Source organism: Physeter macrocephalus, chromosome 6 (assembly GCF_002837175.3).
Source record: "Physeter macrocephalus isolate SW-GA chromosome 6, ASM283717v5, whole genome shotgun sequence".
NCBI classification, from domain to species: domain Eukaryota; kingdom Metazoa; phylum Chordata; class Mammalia; order Artiodactyla; family Physeteridae; genus Physeter; species Physeter macrocephalus.
In genome coordinates this window covers 5,124,102-5,144,806 of record NC_041219.1, presented here as the reverse complement: position 1 = coordinate 5,144,806, position 20,705 = coordinate 5,124,102, and the positions used below count along the sequence as shown (strand labels likewise).

Genomic DNA, 20,705 nt, shown 5'->3' with positions numbered 1-20,705 from the left:
TTTTTTCTTTTCTTTTTTTTTTTGCGGTATGCGGGCCTCTCACTGTTGTGGCCTCTCCCGTTGCGGAGCACAGGCTCCGCACACGCAGGCTCAGCGGCCATGGCTCACAGGCCCAGCTGCTCTGCGGCATGTGGGATCTTCCCAGACCGGGGCACAAACCTGTGTGCCCTGTATCAGCAGGCGGACTCTCAACCACTGCGCCACCAGGGAAGCCCAAGTTTTTTCTTTTTAAAGAATATCTCTTATATGAATAAGAGGTGAGGAAAGTAAAAGAGAATATAACAAGATTTCACATACTTTTGTGCCTTTCAGCTACAGCGTACAATGTAACATTTAGTTTTGTATTCCAGTTATCCTAAAATATTAATATTTACCTTTTTATCAGTAGCTTGAAGTTCTTCAAAAACCTTTTCTAAAGTCCAACTTTGAAAGAAAGAACAAGGAAAGGATAAAATAACGCTAATAAATAATATGAACAAAGACTACAAAATAAAACTTCACAGAGAATACTACAAATCCTCATGATGAAAAACAAACCAACTCACTCACTTTGCTTCCAAATATTCTCTAGGGAGTTCTTCAGTTTCATCCAGAGTTATTACTGATGTCCGGATCTCCTGTTCTACCAGACTGTCCACCATTACCCGAAAGTAGGCCCACACTGTGTCTTCCCAGGTGTCACAGACAGGAAGCAGCTTTACCCCATTCCAAAACAGAAACATGCAGACATAGTCAACAAAAAAGAAAGGAAAAGCAGTTACGCCCACTTATATGGACTATAAAGTCACTGTAATGACATAAGACACTGCGGATTGTAAAATATCATACCAAAATAACCTCCTCTCTCCACCCCTCAAACCACATCTCCTTTTTTTTTTTTGGCCGCACTGCACAGCATGAGGTGAGGGATCTTAGTTCCCCAAGCAGGGATTGAACCGTGCCCCCTGAAGTGGAAGCTCAGTCTTAACCAATGGACCACCAGGGAAGTCCCTCAAACCACATCTTCTAAGAAGTCTGAACTATTATGATTTTTTCCATGATGAGTACACAATAGCATCAATTTTCCATGCTGATATAAGATGGTGTTTCAATGTTATGGTAACATTACTCAAAACAGCTGTAAAATGTAGGAGGTAGTAGGAGTTGTGAAAAGTACACACACGTGTGAGACAATTCAAACAGTCATTGTGCCTTTGTGGAACACTTCTGGATAAAGCTATGGGAACCATAAGTCATCAATAAATGTGTATTGGAATTAAATGTACAATTCTTAGAAACTGAAATCTGATTTCATGTATCAAAACATCATTTGGGGGACTTCCCTAGTGGTCCAGTGGCTAAGACTCCACACTCCCAATGCAGGGGCCCCAGGTTTGATCCCTGGTCAGGAAACTCTATAGATCCCACAAGCTGCAACTTAGAGTTTGCATGCCGCAACTAAAGATCCCATACGCGGCAAAGAAGATCCCTCGTGCCACAACTAAGACCCAGCGCAGCCAAATAAATAAATTAATTTTTTTTTAAAAAAGTAAGATTAAAATAAATAAATAAAACATCATTTCGTGTATGAGATACATCAAACTAAGTACTTCAAGTTACTATTCTATTTCATGATTATCTCTATCATTGCTATTCTTAGTAGCTTAAGCCTATACAATTATTATATAAGGTTATATATATGAAATATACATTATATATGATTTCATTCCATAGAAAAAAAAGAATTATTAAAATAAATCGCATACCTGCTTGAGATTCCCACTTAAAGCTGCATAAATTGCTCTCTCATATCTATTAAAAAGCTCCTGAAATACAGTGAATATAAATAAAATTGAACTGTTTTTCTTAGTATGTCAACTTTTTTCATAATCTGGAAATCTGCAGTGTCTTCTAAAATGAACTTATTTACTCACCTGACAGTTTCTAAACTTTAGTAAAAGATCTAGTGGGGGAATAAGGAGGAAGGACCCCTTAGTTTGATATAACCAATGCTGAAATCTTCCTGAAAAGTCAAATATCTAAATTTCAAATACAGAGTAAAAGCAGATTCAAATCCAATGGATACTTTGATTATTTATTATAGTCAAATTTTAGATGGACTCTGTATAGGTGTTTTCCCCTATAAAGTTTCTAAATACCTAATACTACCTGATAGTGACCTAAGAACAACATCCAAACAAGGCACACTTGGAATCTATCATGCATCAGTTTGCATCAAATTCCTAAGTAGAATTAATTATATTCATCAAATTATCCCATTTTACTTCTGGATTCTATTAATGACATTTCCTGTTTTCTCATCATCCAAACAAGAGACTTCAGAGACTCTCACTATACAACTGAATCCTCCTCTGTGTTGTTTCCAGCTTCTGGTCCTGACCATTTTTGTTCCCTTCTTTTCTACTCTCCATATTCACCCAGGGCAGGCCCTTATTACTTAGTGTCTGAATAACTCTGACAGGCTCCTAACTAGTTTCTCAGTCTTTAATTCATTCAATTTCAAGCCTATTTTCCACTGCCATGTTAATTTTCTTAAGGCACTGCTGTCATGTACCCTCAAGGTTTTGATGGCTCACCACTATCTATGGTACAAAGTTCCCATTCCTTAGAGCAGCACTTGAGGACCACCACTGCCTGCTCTTAATTTACCTTTCTCAGTCATCTTCCCATTAGTCAGTTCTGCTACAATGCTTGTTTTGAAAATGTGAATTTGTTCCAATGCAACTGATATATCAAGGAACGATTTGAACATAATATAAACTTCCCATTTCCTTATGCACAATTTTGTGCACAAGAAATATTAGCTGAATACAGAAAACAACACCTAACTGAACCAAGCCACTTGGAAATACAGAAAACTGACACTCCTCAAACATCTACCAGCTCCCTGAGCTCTCCAGGTGTATGATAAGCTAAATCCATCCACATCAACTGTTACACTTTTGTTTCATTTCAGATAACCTCCTTCTATCACTTCTCAATAACTCACAAGCTGCAACCCTCTGACACCTCATTCCACAAGCAAACTCCAGTTCTTTTTCAAGGTAAACTGCCATGTTTATTGCAGTATTTATGTGTTTATTTAACAGTGTGACACTGTGCTGTTTTTATTAAGTTTTTAACTTTTTATGTGTCACTGGTGGTTTTTGAGTACTGTGCTCTTAATTCCATTTTCCCTAAAAGCCCCAAGGATTTTCTGCACAATTTGTCATGCTGTAGTGATTTTTAGGAATGTGTAGCTGGTGTCACGACAAAACTGACTATATTTCCTCTTGTGAGCCTTCTGCTCCAACCTCGGAAACCTACCTTCCCTTGAGTTTTCCCAACCTAGGCATCCTACCTAGAACTCCTTCCTCAGCTTTTCATGCCCAACAACTCAAATCCTAGTAATTTTTAAAAGATCGATTCAATTATCTTTGGAAGCCAGCCCAGTGCTTATTCTGTGACTTCATTTGCTACCTTTTTTTGTATTTTTGCCTTATTTCAGTGCTTAATTCTTAGTACTCAGTGTGTCTGAATAACTCTGATTTGTAAAGCCTGCCCTGTTCTTCAATTTGATTGGAAGTTCTTCGTAAACAGGAACTTTAGCCTTAAACTACTCTCAACATTTCATAGCATCTTCAGCAGTCCTTCAGTGAATTAAGAGTAAAAATCAGTATCAGTAAATATTTTATTATATCTTACATCTTCTGCCATTCTCCAACAACTTATTTTCCAAATGCATCTATATGGATTCCCTTCAACATGTTCTAATTCTGTTCCTATAAAACAGTAAAAGAAATAAAGTTTATGGTTAAAAATGAGATCTCCTAATTTCAACAATTTCTAAAAACAAAAGCTATACTTCACAAAATTGCCATTTAGAGCTAAATATATCCCCAACTCTCAGAATAAAATAAATTAAAATACCTCCGTTAACATTGGGGTCATGATAGAGCTTCCAGCCTTCAAGTGTTGCAGCTCTCCATGCCTGACCACAGCGTTTGCAGAGTCGTTGTGCCTTTAGAAACAAGAAAGAGCGGTTGGTCATATAACCAATGCAGTACTAAAGTTACTTGTGCCTTATAGAGAAGTACAAGCAATTTATGAGGATTAGATAACTTATGGCATAGATGTCACAAAGGATGGTGTAGACAATCAGTAATGGTGTTTCACTTCAGCCATATGCATGTCTTTCTGTGGTCTCTGCCCACCCACCTGCCTGCCTGCCTGCCTTCCTCCCTCTCTCCCTCCCTCCCTCCCTCCCTCCGTGTGGTCCCTCCCTCCCTCCCTCCCTCCCTTCCTTCCTTTCTTTCTTTCCCTAATAATCTCTTTGCTCTTTGATTCTGGGCTTACCACTAGGTGCCCATGGTGCCCACAGGCATGTAATTCTGCTGGAGACAAATGGGCTAAAGAGGCTGATGACCCTTGATTTATGTAAAAGTATTACAAAAACACTGTTAGTCTCTATAATGACAGGGTACTATTGCTCACTCAGCCCATAAAGATGGTATTTCTTCATGTTAAATGTGACCAATCAGATGAGCTTGATATACCAGTGAGATAGAAACACATTTGTTGGTCCATCATCTCTTTTTTTAAATTTTATTTATTTATTTTTGGCTGCGTTGCATCTTCGATGCTGCGCACGGGCATTCTCTAGTTGCTGCGAACAGGGGCTACTCTTCCTTGCGGTGCGCGGGCTTCTCATTGCGGTGGCTTCTCTTGCTGCGGAGCACAGACTCTAGGCACGTGGGCTTCAGTAGTTGTGGCACTCAGGCTCAGTAGTTGTGGCTCATGGGCTCTAGAGTGCAGGCTCAGTAGTTGTGGCACACAGGTTTAGTTGCTCCGCGGCATGTGGGATCTTCCCGGACCAGGGCTCGAACCCGTGTACCCTGCATTGGCAGGCAGATTCTTAACCACTGTGCCACCAGGGAAGCCTGGTCCTTCATCTTTAGCAACCATCTCTCCCCATTTAGTTCATATGGTTTGAGTAGGTCATATGATTCCATCTCTGAACTCAAGGATTAGGCATGTGATCTAACAAGAATCACTCCCAGGACTCTTGCCTGAGATATTGGGAAAGACAGACACTCCTTTTGCTGGGGTTGCTAGCTTGCAGGAAGATGTAAAGCTGGAGCTGCTGGTGGCCATCACTGACACAAATGGCTTCTTGAGAATGAAGCCACTGAGAGGAGTGTCAAGAGCCTGGGAGAGACAGTATCCTAATGACATCTTCTAAGTCCCCAAATCCTGCTTTTATAACCAGATATAACCCTCTATACTTCTCTGTTCCATGAGACAATCAATCCCCCACCTGTAAGTAATCTGAGTTGGGCTTCTGTCATTTGAACCTACAGAATCTGATTAATACAACCAGTTAAGGGACTTCCCTAGTCGTCCAATGGGGCCCGGGTTTGATCTCTGGTCAGGGAACTAGATCCTGCATGCTGCAACTAAGAGCCCACATGCCGCGACTAAAAGATCTCACACGCTGCAACAAAGATCCCGCATGCCATGACTAAGACCCGGCACAGCCAAATAAATAAATAAATATTTTTTTTTAAAAATTGAACCAGTTAAAAAGTATCATACCCAAAACATCATTTTGGATTTATGACTTTTAAAAATTATGAAAGCTATGTCACAACATGGAAAAATATTTTAAAAATATTTGATATGCTATCTAAAAAAGGCAGGACAAAATCTGAATGCAAAACCTTAAAAACATTTTTCTAAGTGAAATTAGCCAGACACAAAAGAACAAATATTGTATGATTCCACTTACATGAAATAGCTAGAATAGGCAAATACATAGAGACAGAAAGTAGATTAGGTTACCAAATGCAGAGAGAAAGGGGAAATGGGGAACTACTGCATAATGGTTACGGAGTTTCTGCTTGGGGTGATGAAAAAGTTTTAGAAGCACAGTGGTGATGGTTTCGCAACACTGTGAATGTAATTAATGTCACTGAAATTTACACTTGAAAATGGTTAAAATGACAAGTTTTGTTATATATCTTTCATCACAATGAAAAAATCAATACTGTAATATACCAAAACTATTGACTTATTCACTTTAAATGGGTGAATTGCATGGTGTTTGAGTTATATCTCAATAGAGATGTTAAAAAAAAAACCCTGGAAGTATACTATGTTTACGATTATATTAAAAAGATGTACAAAAGAAAAAGGCTTGGGGCTTCCCTGGTGGCGCAGTGGTTGCGCGTCCGCCTGCCAATGCAGGGGAACCGGGTTCGCGACCCGGTCTGGGAGGATCCCACATGCCGCGGAGCGGCTGGGCCCGTGAGCCATGGCCGCTGAGCCTGCGCGTCCGGAGCCTGTGCTCCGCAACGGGAGAGGCCACAACAGAGGGAGGCCCGTATACCACAAAAAAAAAAAAAAAAAAAAAAAAAAAAAAAAAAAAAAAAGAAAAAGGCTTGTAAGTAAATTTGAAAACCCCACTATCTGTGATTATGTAAAGGTAGTGGGACCTTGAGAGTTTTTATTTTTCAAGGCTTTCAATAATGTGATTATATTTTTGTTTTGTTTTTAAAAATACATCCTTGTTTGCCATTGTGATTCCTAGTATTCTGCACATCACCTGGCAGATGGCTGGGACTCAAATATTTTCTGAACAAATGAGTACGTGTTACTTCTCTTCTTTCTTTCTTTACTTTTTTTTTGGGGGGGTGCCGTGCCACCCACGTGGCTTGCAGGATCTTAGTTCCCCAGTCAGAGATTGAACCCAAACCCTCGGCAGTGAAAGCGCAGAGTTCTAACCACTGGACCTCCAGGGAATTCCCCTTCTTTTCTTAATTAAAAAATAAGAATGATGTTTAATAATCCAACACTTACTACTATAAAAATTACTTAATATATGCTAGTGGTTTGTAACACAGAAGAACAAACAACACTTTGAGCTAACATATTTCTATCTAAAGAACATCACAGAGAGTACAGCAAAACAGGTACAACATAATATCTGAAGCTTGAAACTCCTATGCATCAGACTACCTCATCTAAAAAGTCCACAAAGCCATCCAGTAAGCTGTCTAATCAGATATTTCACATCTTACACACAAGACCTTAACTATCACAAAGGAGGTTACATTTTTTAAAAAAATAAATTTATTTATTTATTTGTTTTTATTTTTGGCTGTGTTGGGTCTTTGTTCTGTGAGCGGGCTTTCTCTAGTTGCAGCGAGTGGTGCGCAGGCTTCTCACTGTCGTGGCTTCTCTTGTTGCAGAGCACGGGCTCTAGAGCGCAGGCTCAGTAGTTGTGGCACACGGGCTTAGTTGCTCCGCGGCATGTGGGAATCTTCCCGGGCCAGGTATCGAACCCATGTCCCCTGCATTGGCAGGCATATTCCCACCCATTGCGCCACCAGGGAAGCCCAGGAGGTTACATTTTAAAGAGGTGAAGTTAAAAGGAAGAAATTTGAGGGGATCATAGTCTTCAAATGCTAGACAGTGTCAACTAGAAGAGCAATTAGGGTCAGACTTATTCTTAACTCTTAAAAATCCAAACTAGAAATAGGGACTTCCGTAGTGGCGCAGTGGTTAGGAATCCGCCAGCCAATGAAGGCGACACGGGTTCGAGCCCTGCTCCAAGAAGATCCCACATGCCGCGGAGCAACTAAGCCCATGCACCACAACTACTGAGCCCGGGCACCTAGACCCATGCTGCACAACAAGAGAAGCCACCATGATGAGAAGCCCGCGCACCGCAGTGAAGAGTAGCCCCCACTCGCCGCAACTAGAGAAAGCCCACGTGCAGCAATGAAGACCCAACACAGCCATAAATAAATCTACAAAAAAAAAAAAGTCTTCATTGAATTTGTAAAAAAAAAAAAAAATCCAAACTAGAAATAATGGGGCTATGCCTAGGGTATGCAGTACACTAACGGGAAGGCAAAGTTTGACTTCTTACAAAGAATTTTCTACCAGAGTTGTGCAAACTGAAGTGCACTGCTTTCTGAAGCAATGTGTTTTTTATCACTAGAAATGTTGGAACAGGAGTTAGATCCAGAAATACTGTGAAAAAGATTACTGCATTGAGGAGGCATACTCAGTGGTCACAAAGATCCTCTCCAACTTACAGTCTGTGACTTTTTGATATTGGACAAGCAGGGCATACATCATTTACCTCTTCTGTCATTCCGGCACGAATCAGAGTGAAAAGATATTTAAGTAATCTGACTTCATCTTCTCTATCCAGATCATCAAGGGGCATCTTCTGTCTTATGGGAGCATCAGGGTCCTACAAAAATTAATTAAATCATCAACTATAAATTCTTTATATGCACATACAATTTAAACATGATCAAGAGATGATAAATGTCTCCTGAATTACATACTGAAATAAATTCACTGACTTTAGTTAAGTAATAAAGGGAATGAAAGTGTCACAAGTGTCCCAAATAGCCACATAGCTGTCTGCTGCCTATTCAAAACAGATTCTGTTGGCCCACAAAGGTGCATATTTCAGTCAGGCAAGCTGGAAACAGCCCTAGTCCAGCCCAGCAGCTCTAGAAATTCTACTCATAATTCAAGCTGACTTGAGTTTTACCCTGTTGTAGCAACTACATGGCCCAGTTAATCCTAAACAGAATTAGGCCTCGATGGAGAATGAGCAGAGGAGAAACTGCAGGAATCACAATGCATTCTGTGACTAGAAGGTGCTTAGCTGGTTCTTTCTGAGAACATATGAGAGGAGAGCCCAGTATGGGACTAATGCTACACAAAGCACACCAACACCGAACAAAAGAAATTTTAAAACAGATTTCTAATAAATACCTCCACCCTCAGTTATTCCTACCAACTACCTTTCACGAATAAAAAGAAATGTGCCTTTGAACACTGGGGATAACATAGTGTCCTCACTTTTGCGGCAAAGAGCACACATGATCTACATCAGTGGTCCCCAACCTTTTTGGCATCAGGGACCGGTTTTGTGGAAGACAATTTTTCCACAGACGGCAGGGGGGGTGGGGTGGGGAAGGGGATGGTTCAGGCGGTAACGGGAGCGATGTGGAGCGATGGGGAGCGGCAGATGTAACTTCGCTCACTCGCCTGCCGCTCACCTCCTGCTGTGTGGCCCGCTTCCTAACAGGCCGCGGACCGGTACCAGTCCACAGGCTGGGGGTTGGGGACCCCTGATCTACATGATGAATTTCAGATGAAAAGCTATTTTAATGTGACTTTAAAAGAGGAGTAATTCTTATTCCAAATGTTACTGAGTAATATGATTATCAATTCAAAAACTGGAAGGCATAATAGGTCAATTGGCTAGTTTCACAAATATTTTGCAGACAGATACAATCATTCAATTTTGGAACATGGTTTCTTTCTGGCAAAAGGAAATCACCACTTTCCAGATGTTAAGGGTAAATGATTTTTAGTTGCTTGCTACAGGGGTAATTTTGCTACAATTTATTACAAGAACTTTCAGTAGTTTCCAAATAATTTTCATCAAAACACACTTTTGTTACCAAATGGAATTTTACCTATTTTTTCGACTGTTACTTACTCTCACTCTTCACTATAAACATTTAATTCACATGCCTCCACCTATCACAAAGCTCTGTTCCTTCATTTCTACAATAATTAGACTCCCGTTCTTTTCAAATCCACTGTTACTCCTATAACTCATATCCTAGAATGACCCTTCTAACCTCAAGCTAATTCACAAAGCTTTATTTTTTTCCCCTGCTTTCTATATAAAAGAGCTTTCATAGGTCACCACCTTACAGCTGCAGAGTCAAACCTTGCTATAAAGTCAAAATTAATTTGTTTTAATGCTGGCAAATCAAGAACACTTTCTATACTTTCTTTTACAATTTACAATCTATAGGCCACAGATGGGTTCAAATATATGCAATCAAATTCAAACCCAACTTAGTAATTTTTAGAGTTAAATAGTATATGCAATCCTTCAGGAAACTAAAACAAGGATCCAAGAAAATAAAAATTCTCAGCCTTTAGGAATAAAAATCACTTAACTTTGAAGGCAACTTCCATTTCAAAGAACACTTACCAATTCAGTGACAAGAGGACGGACACTTCCTATGTAAGAAGAGAGCTGCCGCTGTTTCAAGGTATGCAGAGTATTTTCCCTGAAAGAATAAGTACAACTTTTTTTTAAACGAGGAATTTTAATAGGTCTACTTAAAAGAATCAAGTCAAGGAAAGAAAGAGAGTACAAACTCAGAAAAAACATGCAAAACGCTAATACAGAAGGGCATTTTAGCTCAGATGACTAATGATGTTGAGCACTTTTTCATGCCTTATTGGCCATTCACCTATCTGCTTTTGTGAGGAATCTGTTCAAATCTTTGTCCTTTTTATCCAGCTGTCTTCTTGCTACTGAGTTGTAGTTCTTTATGAACTACAGTTCTTTATGTTTCTTCCAGTCTGCGGATTGCCACCAATTCCTTTTCTCAATGATGTCTTTTAATGAGGTTTTAATTTTGATGAAGTCAAATCAATCTCTTTCTCCTGATTACTGCTTTCTGTGACAATCGCTTATTCGCCAAGTCACAAAAATGTCCTCTTATGTTTTCCTCTAAGAGCTATACAGTTTTAGCTTTTACATTGGGGATTATAATCCATCTTGAATTAACTGTTGGGTACAGTGTGAGGGAGGCATCAAGGTTAATCTTTGTTCACATGGATATGCAGTTTTTTCCTGCATGGTTTGTTCATAAGACATTGCTTTCCCCACTGGATTGCTCTGATGTCTCATTAAAAACCAAATGACCACAGAAGTGTGGCTCTGTTTTAGGATTCTCTATTCTCTTCTATTGATTGGCAAGAAAAGGAGACTAACTCGTAAAAAACTTGTAAAAACCTTAACAGGACATATTAACTTAAAATATTTTTTTTCTGAAAATGAAAATTTCTCTTTCAGAAAAACCACAATTAACCAAGATTTAAGATTTAAAAAAAAATTTGGTAGCACTAATTTCCTAGTTAAGCAGAGAAAAAACAATTGATTTATAGACTTGATACATATATAATGTTACTGAATTCAAAGGCAAACTGAACTTTTTCTTTAAGTCTTGAAATAAACTGTCCCTTTAACCTAGGGGTGCTTGCTTTCTGGTTTCAAGGTCTTACAATAATTTAGAAGCCCTGAAAGATGCAGGGAAAATAAATTTAAAAAACAAAAACAAAAACACATACAAGTAGCTAGAAACATGGGAGAATTGTCTTCTTGATAATCGAATTATGATTATTAAGAAAATATGGCAAAGTGATTGTTTGAAAACGTGAATCAGACCATGTCATTCTTTTATTCTCAAGGCTGCCCATCACATTTAGAATAAAGTCCCAAACCCTGACCTTGGCTACCTGTAAAAGTCCTATATGAGCTGGCTCTCTTCAATCTTATTTCCTACCATTCTTTTCTTTGCTGTGTTCACACTGGCCTCCTTGTGCAAATGCTTTACCTTCTTAGAGTCTCTGTAGTTCCTGTTCTTGCCCTGAACACTTGTCCCTCAAATTTTTACATGTCTGGCCTCCTTTATTTCTTAAAAACCTCTTACTCTTATTACCTGTTACTTCCTTAGAGAGGCCTTCCCTGGTCACCTCTTCTACTTAAAAGTAACTCCCATTACCATCTTCTATCCATCAACTCTGATTCTTTTTTTTTTTTTCTTTCAAAGCTCTTAGCACCCAATAGGATATATATGTATTTGCTGTCCAACTCTCCTATACAATTATAAATTCCACAAAGGCAGGGTTTTTATCTGTTTTGCTCACAGACTGAGTTCAGTAAGAACTGAATAAATATTTGTTGAAAGATGAATAAACAAAACCAACATTAAATGACTTCAACAATGAAAGTTTAGTGACTTACCAATATACTGACTTTGCATAAAACTCAATATTATCCGAAAAATCTCCAATCTCATCTTTGGCAATGCTCTCCAACCAATCTACCACCAGCTAGGAAAGGGGTGGGGTGGGGGGAAGAATATTAACTATAAAATCTGTAAGTATTCTATTTGAAGTAGTATTACTCCTACCATTAATTAAAAAAAAAAGGTTTCTAATTCAAAAATACCAAGTAACAATTTTTTCTATCACTGTTTTTACTTTTTAAAGATGTATAAATATTATGGCAAAAGATATTTTCTATAGGAATAATACAGTTTTTAACAGGCTATTCCTGGAAATGGTGGGGCTATTATTTGAAAACAAAAAACAAGGTTCTTACTTCTTTTTAATTATAAATTAAAAGATCAAAAAGAAAAAAATTAAGAAAAAAGTTTGACTTAAAAAACTTCATTTCTTTTATGTTATTTCCCTTTCTCCATATTTCACCAAAAAAATGTAAAAATTCTAGTCATACCTGACTTTGTCGGACAAGTGAATCTCTCTGAAATAATGCTTCCACAACTGCTTTTTCACTGGCATTAAGAGCCTATTTTTAAAAAAAATGGTGGAAAGAAAGAAAAGAAGATCCTCAAGAACATTATTTCAACAGAAAGGTAAGAGAATCTGAAATAAGTATATTTAACCACCCATAACCATTTTAACATAGTAAATCTGTATATTCACCTTTGAAAAAATTTTATAAGTAAGTTTCAAACTGCTAGATCAATGTGCAGCTGCTCTTACTTGATATTTTAATTCTTGGTTATGCTTAAAATTTTTAAGTTCTATTTCCCCAGAGATGTTGTTTTCGGGAAAAAAAAAACACAAAACAAAATGAAACAAATCATAGTAAAGGGTAGGATGCAGTCATGGGGCATATGAGGAAATTAACATTTAAAAACTTTAGGACTTCCCTGGTGGCACAGTGGTTAAGAATCCGGCTGCCAATGCAGGGGACATGGGTTCAAACCCTGGTCTGGGAAGATCCCACATGCTGCAGAGCAACTAAGCCCACGCACCACAACTACTGAGCCTACACTCTAGAGCCCGCGAGCCATAACTACTGAGCCCACGTGCCACGACTACTGAAGCCCGCGCGCCTAGAGCCCATGCTCCACAACAAAAGAAGCCACCGCAATGAGAAGCCCGTGCACAGCAACAAAGAGTAGCCCCCACTCGTCGCAACTAGACAAAGCCTGCACGCAGCAACGAAGACCCAACGCAACCAAAAATAAATAAATTAATTAATTAATTTAAAAAACAAAAAACAAGGTACCTTCCTTCCAACTGGAAAAATCAAATGATTGATGGCAGAGTAAACATTTTCACACACTGTGAGAGTGTAAACTAGTACACTTCATTAGGAAGGCAACATGACAAACTCTATCAAACTTTGTCCCAACAATTCACTTCCAGAAATATAGGAAATCCTCAAATATGTAGGTAAGTGTGAAGAATGTTCACTGCATTATTGATAACTATAGCAAAAATATTGGAAACAAATATGTCCAGCAGAATGTCTGAAAAAAATTATGGCACATTTATATTTTGGCATACTATGAAAAAATAAGGAAAATGTATACAAATTGACATAAAAAAACCAAACCAACCCCCCGACATCCAAAACTACGTGTATGTATAGAGCAGGGAGACTAGATGAAGCTATTGCCATAATTCCTGCAAAAAATGATGAAGGCTTGGCGTAAGTGGTGGCAAGAGGAACAGAGATGAGAGGTCAGAGTTGGAACAGAAAAGCTAAAGTGAGCAAGATCTGATGATGGACTAAATTTTGAGATGAGGCAGAGAGCAGGGTCTAAACCCTGGTTACTCAGAGTGTGTTTTACAGACCAACAGCATCAGCACCACCTGCGAGCCTCTTAAAAATGCAGAATCTTAGGCCCCTTCCCAGACCTACTGGACCACAATCTGCATTTTAACAAGATCCCCAGGTGACTCATATGCAGAGTAAAGTTTGAGAAGTGTTGGCTTAGGGAACATTCAGGTTCCTTGGAAAGGTGGCTATGGTGCCATCCACTGAAAGACAAAAGTGGGTTTGACTTTTGACAGGTTGGAGTTACAGTGCTTGAAAATTATTTTGCTTTAAAAGAAAGAAATACAGCTGACCCTTGAACAATGCAAGGGTTAGGGCACCGATCCTCCTTACAGTCGAAAATCCAAACGTAACTTTACAGTTGGCTCTCTGTACTGCTCATTCCTCTGTAACCGAGGTTCTGTACCTGAGGATTCAACCAACTGCAGATCATGTAGTACTGCAGTACGACTTCGTGAAAAAAATCTGTGTGTTAAGTGGACCTACACAGTTCAAACCCGTGTTGTTCAAACGTTAACTGTAGAAGGTGCTGACTTTTGAAGGGGGGCAACGTGGCTGAGTTCCCCTGGGTCTGCTGGGAGGAAAAGAAAAATATGGAAAGACCATTTACAGAATGAGACAGAGCTGGGAGACTCACTCCCTTCAGGCTCTATCTTATCTCTGTTTGGAGTCTCTAGGAGAGAACAAAATATATTCTAGCGCTGCAGAGAAGTTTGCACAATTTAACAACTTGACTAATACCTTTACGAGGACCCAAGTCACTGAATCCTGCAAGACTTCACCCAGACTGCATTAAAAAAAGGCTTCTGCTGAATGGCCTGAGGGACAACTCCCTCAAATTTCCTAGGAGGTCAATGTTTGACTCCGAGGATAATAAGGCATAGCCTTCATTGTCTTGGAGGATCCTTTTTCTGAAGGAAGGCATCTCTAGAACACTGTGGTTGACCTTCCCAAGGTTTAAACATTTCAAAATGACATGCTCAACTTGATCTTCAAAAATAACCCCACAACACTGTGTGTGTATATATGTATAAAGATGCAGAGAAAAATGTCTGGTAGAATACGTACTAAATTGTTAGACTGAACAGTATGAGGGATAAAAGAGAACTTTAACATTTTACTCTATAATGTAAATCAATTTTGATTATTGTATCTTTTATTTACTTGTAAAATTTTTAAAATGAAGAAACTCTACATGGAGGGTCAAAAATCAAATTCTACTACTAAAAACATTTGAATTTTTAAGCATTTATAAAGGAAAAAATTTAATATAAAACTTACAGTAATTACAAACATACTTTCATCTTCTAATGCAGACTGTATTCTGTCTCTGGGGAAAAATACACAAAATGAAAAAGCCTTATTTGATATGAGTAAATGAAATCACCTTTTTAAGCTAGATACATGCAGAAACCTGCATTCCATCCACTGTAAACAAATGAGTTTCCAATTAACTTAACCAACATGCTTTTAAAAGCAAAAATCAAGTAGTAAATGCCTTCTGAATCTAATACTGACATCTGAACAAAAATGATATTTACTGAAGATACAAACTGCAAAGTCTTTAATGGCTACTTGCTAATGCATACACCTAACTTTTTAATATAATGTTTTCACAGGGCCCAAATGAAAAAATATAATTTTCTCTCAAGATTTTCTCATTAGGATGAGAAAGTAACAGAATGAGAGCCAAAACCAAGGAGCATCTGAGAAAAGAAAAATTTGGTTAACTTCTCTCAAACTTCCACATTACATAAAGTATATCTGTCAGTTCTTTTTCTTAATCTATCCTCTTCTAAATATTGCCGTATTTTTAGCACTTTCCTTAAATCTTTACACGTATCCAGTTTTTGGTAGCTACCAGCTTTATGATTAATATTCCCCTCTTTCCTCCTTAACTCACTTCTGACAACTAAGGCATTAGAAATGATAAGTATCACAAAATGGCAGAACCTATTTCCAAACACATCTTACTCTAACTTCCAAGTTAATCTGCCAATTTATTTCTCTTTAAAGTCCTACACAACTTTACCTATACAAAGAAGCCAGCAGCCTCCACGTGACCATCTCCTGTTGAAGAAGCCAGAGCATACTGGCTGTTTTTGAAAACTTCTGAAGTCCAGGTGTTGCTCGGCTCACTATTTTACTCAGTATATTCACCTGAATTAAAAATACAAATGTAATAAGGTTTTCTATAATTTTGAGTCACAACTTTGTATTCTTCAAGTACATAGTGCTAAAACTAATTATATATGTACATATTTATATTATAAATTTTTCCTGTCTATTGTCTTTTTTAAATTGAGTGTAATATAACATTCCCACTAGAAGTGGCCTTAATTTGAAGTAAGATGTGTTTATGTGAGTATATATGTAAAAGTTTAACAGACTCTAGATTTCAGATTCAACAATAACAGCCATGAGTACGTTTTTCTCCTTGTACATCAACCCAGAAGATAAGCTAAATCTAACCTACACCCAACAAAATCATAACATGAACCAACAGAGCAGCAATGAAAATTAAAAATAAGGTATCTTCAAATTTTATCTGAAAAATTTATACCATATAAAAAAAATCAAGAAAAATATTTTCCTAAGACTGGTACCAAAACATTGTCGTTTCTAACCAAACCTTAACCAAAATCTCTCCTTGCTGTAAAACAGTAGTTCTTAACCATTTGAGGATTTTTTGTGGAAGTCTAATGAAAGATATGGATGTTCTTCACAGAAACACACACCAAATTATTTAATAGGAGGTTTAGGGACCCAGGGTAAAAGAAACCTTTCTCAAAGGTTATGAATATTACCTCCTTATCAAGGGCAATTAAGAAACAGGATTGGTCTCATTCAGAAAATGAAGAATCACTACCAAAACAACAGCTTTCCCCACCCTTTAAAAAGTATTCACAAAAGTATTCACAAAGTAATGTTACTTCTGTCTTAAGGGCAGTGTTTAATAAAAGTATTATCTGTAGTTCTCATTCCTTTAATAAATTCTCTATTGGAATCCTAACTCCAGTGATTCACTAGGTGGTGATTATTGCTTTTATTATTTAATGAAGCTACTGCTTTTATAATGGAACAATTCAGAAATTGATTATTGAACTAATATTAAATGCTCAAAAAATGTTGGCTATTACTATTATTTCAATTATTCTTGAATGTAATAGTTTCTTGAAGTCCTTTCCTTTCCTTTAAAAGAGACTTAATTTTTTGAGCAGTTTTAGGTTCACGGCAAAACTAAGTAGGAAGTACAGCGAGTTCCCATTACCTTCTGCCCCCAAATACACACAACCTAACCCCCCACTATCAATATCCAGTACCAGAGTGGTACGTTTTTTACAGTTACTGAAGCTACATTGACATGTCATTACTACTGAAAGTCCATAGTTTACACAAGGGTTCACTCTTGGTGTTGTACATTCTATGGGTTTTGACAAATGTATAATGATATGTATCCCTCATAATAACATCACACAGAATAATATCACTCCAATAAAAATCCACTGTGCTCCACTTTCTATCCTTACCGCCCTTTGAACCCTGGCAACTGCTGATCTTTTTATTCTCTTTAAGTTTTCCCTTTTCCAGAATATCATATAGTTGCAATCACACCATATGTAACCTTTGCATATTGGCTTCTTTCACTTAGTGATATGTATTTTGTGTTAATCCTCATCTCTTTATGGCTTGATAGCCCATTACTTTTTAAGGGCTGTATAATATTCCACTGTCTGGATGAACCACAGGTGATTTACCCATTCACTTACTGAAGGACATCTTGATTACTTCCAAATTTAGGCTATTATGAATAAAGCTGCTATAAACATCTATGTGCAGGCTTTTGTGTGGACATACATTTTAAACTCTTTTGGGTAAATACCAAAGAGTATGAATGTTAGATTATATGGTAAGAATATGTTTAGTTTTGTAAGAAACTGAGACACTGTCTTCCAAAGTGGCTGTATAATTTTCCATTCCCACCAGCAATGAATGAGAATTCTTGTTCTACACCCTTGCCAGCATTTGGTTTTGTTAGTGTTTTGGATTTTGGTCATTCTAACAGGTGTATAGTGGCATCTTGTTGTTTTAATTTGCTATTCCCTAATGATATATGATGTGGTTTTTTTAAATTTTTATTTTATATTGGAGTATAGTTGATTTATAATGTTGTGTTGACATATGATGTTAAGCATCTTTTCCCACACTTATTTGCCATCTGTAGATCTTCTCTGGTGATGTGTCTGTTTATATGTTTTGTCCATTTCTCAGTTAGATTGTTCGTTTTCTTACTGTTGAGTTTTAAGTTCTTTGTATATTTTGGGTTTTCCTTTTTCAAAGATGCAGAATCCTTTTGTCCTTAAAAGAAATATTATATGGACTCTCAATGTGTAAAAAGCAGAGCTGCTCTGGCTGACCTTCTAACCATGCCACACTTGTCACTACACCCCAAGACATCCTCCTTAAATATAGTATAGAAATTCACAAATTGATGCTGTTCAAAAAAAACTTAAGAGTACTGAAGTCTGACCAGCAATGCAGTGAAATTAACTTACCTGACTACAACAAATGTTTTCATACTCTTCCACAAGGCCAAAAACTGTAGTTGAAGAGTGCTTCAAAAAAGACTGCAGGAAATCAGAAAACATACTCATGGATGCTAGAACACATTAAAAAGAAAAGGAACAGAAAGAGTTAAATGACATACTCCTAGGTAATTCTGTTTGTTTTAAAAACTTAAAAACATAGCTACAAATCCTTTATTTTAACTGCTGTATTTTTAAAAATATATAATTGTGGTAAAATACATGTAGCAAAATTTACTATTTTAACCATTTTTAAGCGTACAATTCAGTAGCAGTAAGTACATACACAGTGCTGTGCTACCATCACCACCATGGGACCACAGAACTCTGCATTTTGCGAAACTAAACTCAGGATAGCCAAGGCAATCCTGAGAAAAAACAAAGCAGGAGGCATCACACTTCCTGATTTCAAACTACACTACAAAGCTATAGTATTCAAAACAGTACTGGCATAAAAATAGACACATAAACCAATGGAAAATAATGGAGAGTCCAGAAATAAACTCCCACATATACGGTCAATTAATATTTGACAAGGGAGCCAAGAATATTGAATGGGGAAAGGATAGTTTCTTTAATAAATGGTGCTGGAAAAACTGGATAACCGCATGCAGAAAAACAAACTCACCCCACTATCTTACACCACTCATAAAAATTAACTTGAAATGAATTAAAAACTTAAATAAGACCTGAAACTGTAAAATTCCTAGAAAAAAAATGTAGAGAAAAAGTTCCTTGACACTGGTCTTGGCAATACTTTTTGGATATGATACCAAAAGCACAAGAAATAAAAGCAAAAAATCAACAAGTGGGACTATATCAAACTAAAAGGCTCTATACAACTAAACAAACAATCAACAAAATGAAATGGCGATCACCTTCCTCCCCACAGATACATCAGAAATACATCTACACGTGAAACTGCTCCTATAGAACACCCACTGAACGCTGGCAGAAGACCTCAGACCTTCCAAAAGGCAAGAAACTCCCCACGTACCTGGGTAGGGCAAAAGAAAAAAGAATAAACAGAGACAAAAGAATAGGGATGGGACCTGCACCAGTGGGAGGGAGCTGTAAAGGAGGAAAGGTTCCCACACACTAGAAGTCCCTTCAGGGGCGGAGACTGCAGGTGGCAGAGGGGGAAGCTTCTGAGCCATGGAAGAGAGCACAGCAACAGGGGTGCGGAGGGCAAAGAGGAGAGATTCCCGCACAGAGGATCAGTGCCGAACAGCATTCACCAGCCCGAGAGGCTTGTCTGCTCACCCGCCAGGACGGGCAGGGGCTGGGAGCTGAGGCTCGGGCTTCGGTGTCGGAAGCCGGGAGAGGACTGGGGTTGGCGGTGTGAACACAGCCTGAAGGGGTTAGTGCACCACGGCTAGCCAGGAGGGAGTCCGGGAGAAGTCTGGAGCTGCCGAAGAGGCAAGAGACCTTTTCTTCCCTCTTTGCTTCCTGGGGCGCGAGGAGAGGGTATTAAGCACGCCGCTTACAGGAGCTCCAGAAACGGGCATGGAGCTACCGAAGAGACAAGAGACTTTTTCTAGCCTCTTTGTTTCCTGGTGCAAGAGGAGAGGGGATTAAGTGCGCAAAGTAAAGGAGCTCCAGAAACAGGTGTGAGCCGCAGCTATCAATGCGGATACCAGAGACGGGCATGAGACTCTAAGGCTGCTGCTGCCGCCACCAAGAAGCCTGTGTGCGAGCACAGGTCACTCTCCACACCTCCCCTCCCGGGAGCCTGTGCAGCCCGCCACTGCCAGGGTCCCGGGATCCAGGGACAACTTCCCTGGGAGAACGCACGGCGCACCTCAGGCTGGTGCAATGTCACGGCGGCCTCTGCCGCCGCGGGCTCGCCCCACATCCGTACCCCTCCCTCCCCTCAGCCTGAGCCAGGGCCCCCCGAATCAGGTGCTCCTTTAACCCCATCCTGTCTGAGCGAAGGGCAGACGCCCTCCGGCGAGCTACGCGCAGAGGCGGGGCCAAGTCCAAAGCTGAACCCCGGGAGCTGTGCTAACAAAGAGGAAAGGGGGAGGTCTCTCCCAGCAGCCTCAGAAGGAGCAAATTAAAGCTCCACAATCAACTTGAAGTGCCCTGCATCTGTGGAATACCTGAATAGTCAGCAAATCATCCCAAGTTGAGGAGGTGGACTTTGGGAGCAAGATATATTATTATTTTCCCCTTTTTCTCTTTTTGTGAGTGTGTATGCATGTGCTGCTGTGTGAGATTTTGTCTGTATAGCTTTGCTTTCACCATTTGGCCTAGGGTTCTAACCGACCCGTTTTTTTTTTTTAATTTAAAAAATTTTTCTTCTTAATAATTATTTTTTATTTTAATAACTTTATTTTATCCTACTTTATTTTATCTTCTTTCTTTCTTCCTTTCTCCCTTCCTTCCTTCCTCCCTTCCTCCCTCCCTCCCTCCCTTCCTTTCTA

At 38.7% G+C, this 20,705-nt stretch overlaps 1 protein-coding gene across 2 annotated transcripts in view; it reads right to left on the bottom strand.

Annotated features, from left to right (window-relative positions):
* Nucleotides 1-20,705, bottom strand: part of NUP107 (nucleoporin 107) — a 52,711-nt gene that overhangs the window by 15,730 nt on the left and 16,276 nt on the right. For both annotated transcript variants that reach the window (XM_024122926.3, XM_024122927.3), the window contains exons 6-17: nucleotides 18,250-18,353; nucleotides 15,726-15,853; nucleotides 14,975-15,023; nucleotides 12,338-12,409; nucleotides 11,843-11,931; nucleotides 10,019-10,097; nucleotides 8,129-8,242; nucleotides 3,910-4,000; nucleotides 3,685-3,761; nucleotides 1,746-1,805; nucleotides 550-695; nucleotides 375-423 (exon numbers count right to left, since the gene is read on the bottom strand). In XM_024122926.3, the coding sequence (XP_023978694.1) occupies nucleotides 375-423; nucleotides 550-695; nucleotides 1,746-1,805; nucleotides 3,685-3,761; nucleotides 3,910-4,000; nucleotides 8,129-8,242; nucleotides 10,019-10,097; nucleotides 11,843-11,931; nucleotides 12,338-12,409; nucleotides 14,975-15,023; nucleotides 15,726-15,853; nucleotides 18,250-18,353 (1,058 nt within the window). The remainder of the gene's footprint in view (nucleotides 1-374; nucleotides 424-549; nucleotides 696-1,745; nucleotides 1,806-3,684; nucleotides 3,762-3,909; nucleotides 4,001-8,128; nucleotides 8,243-10,018; nucleotides 10,098-11,842; nucleotides 11,932-12,337; nucleotides 12,410-14,974; nucleotides 15,024-15,725; nucleotides 15,854-18,249; nucleotides 18,354-20,705) is intronic.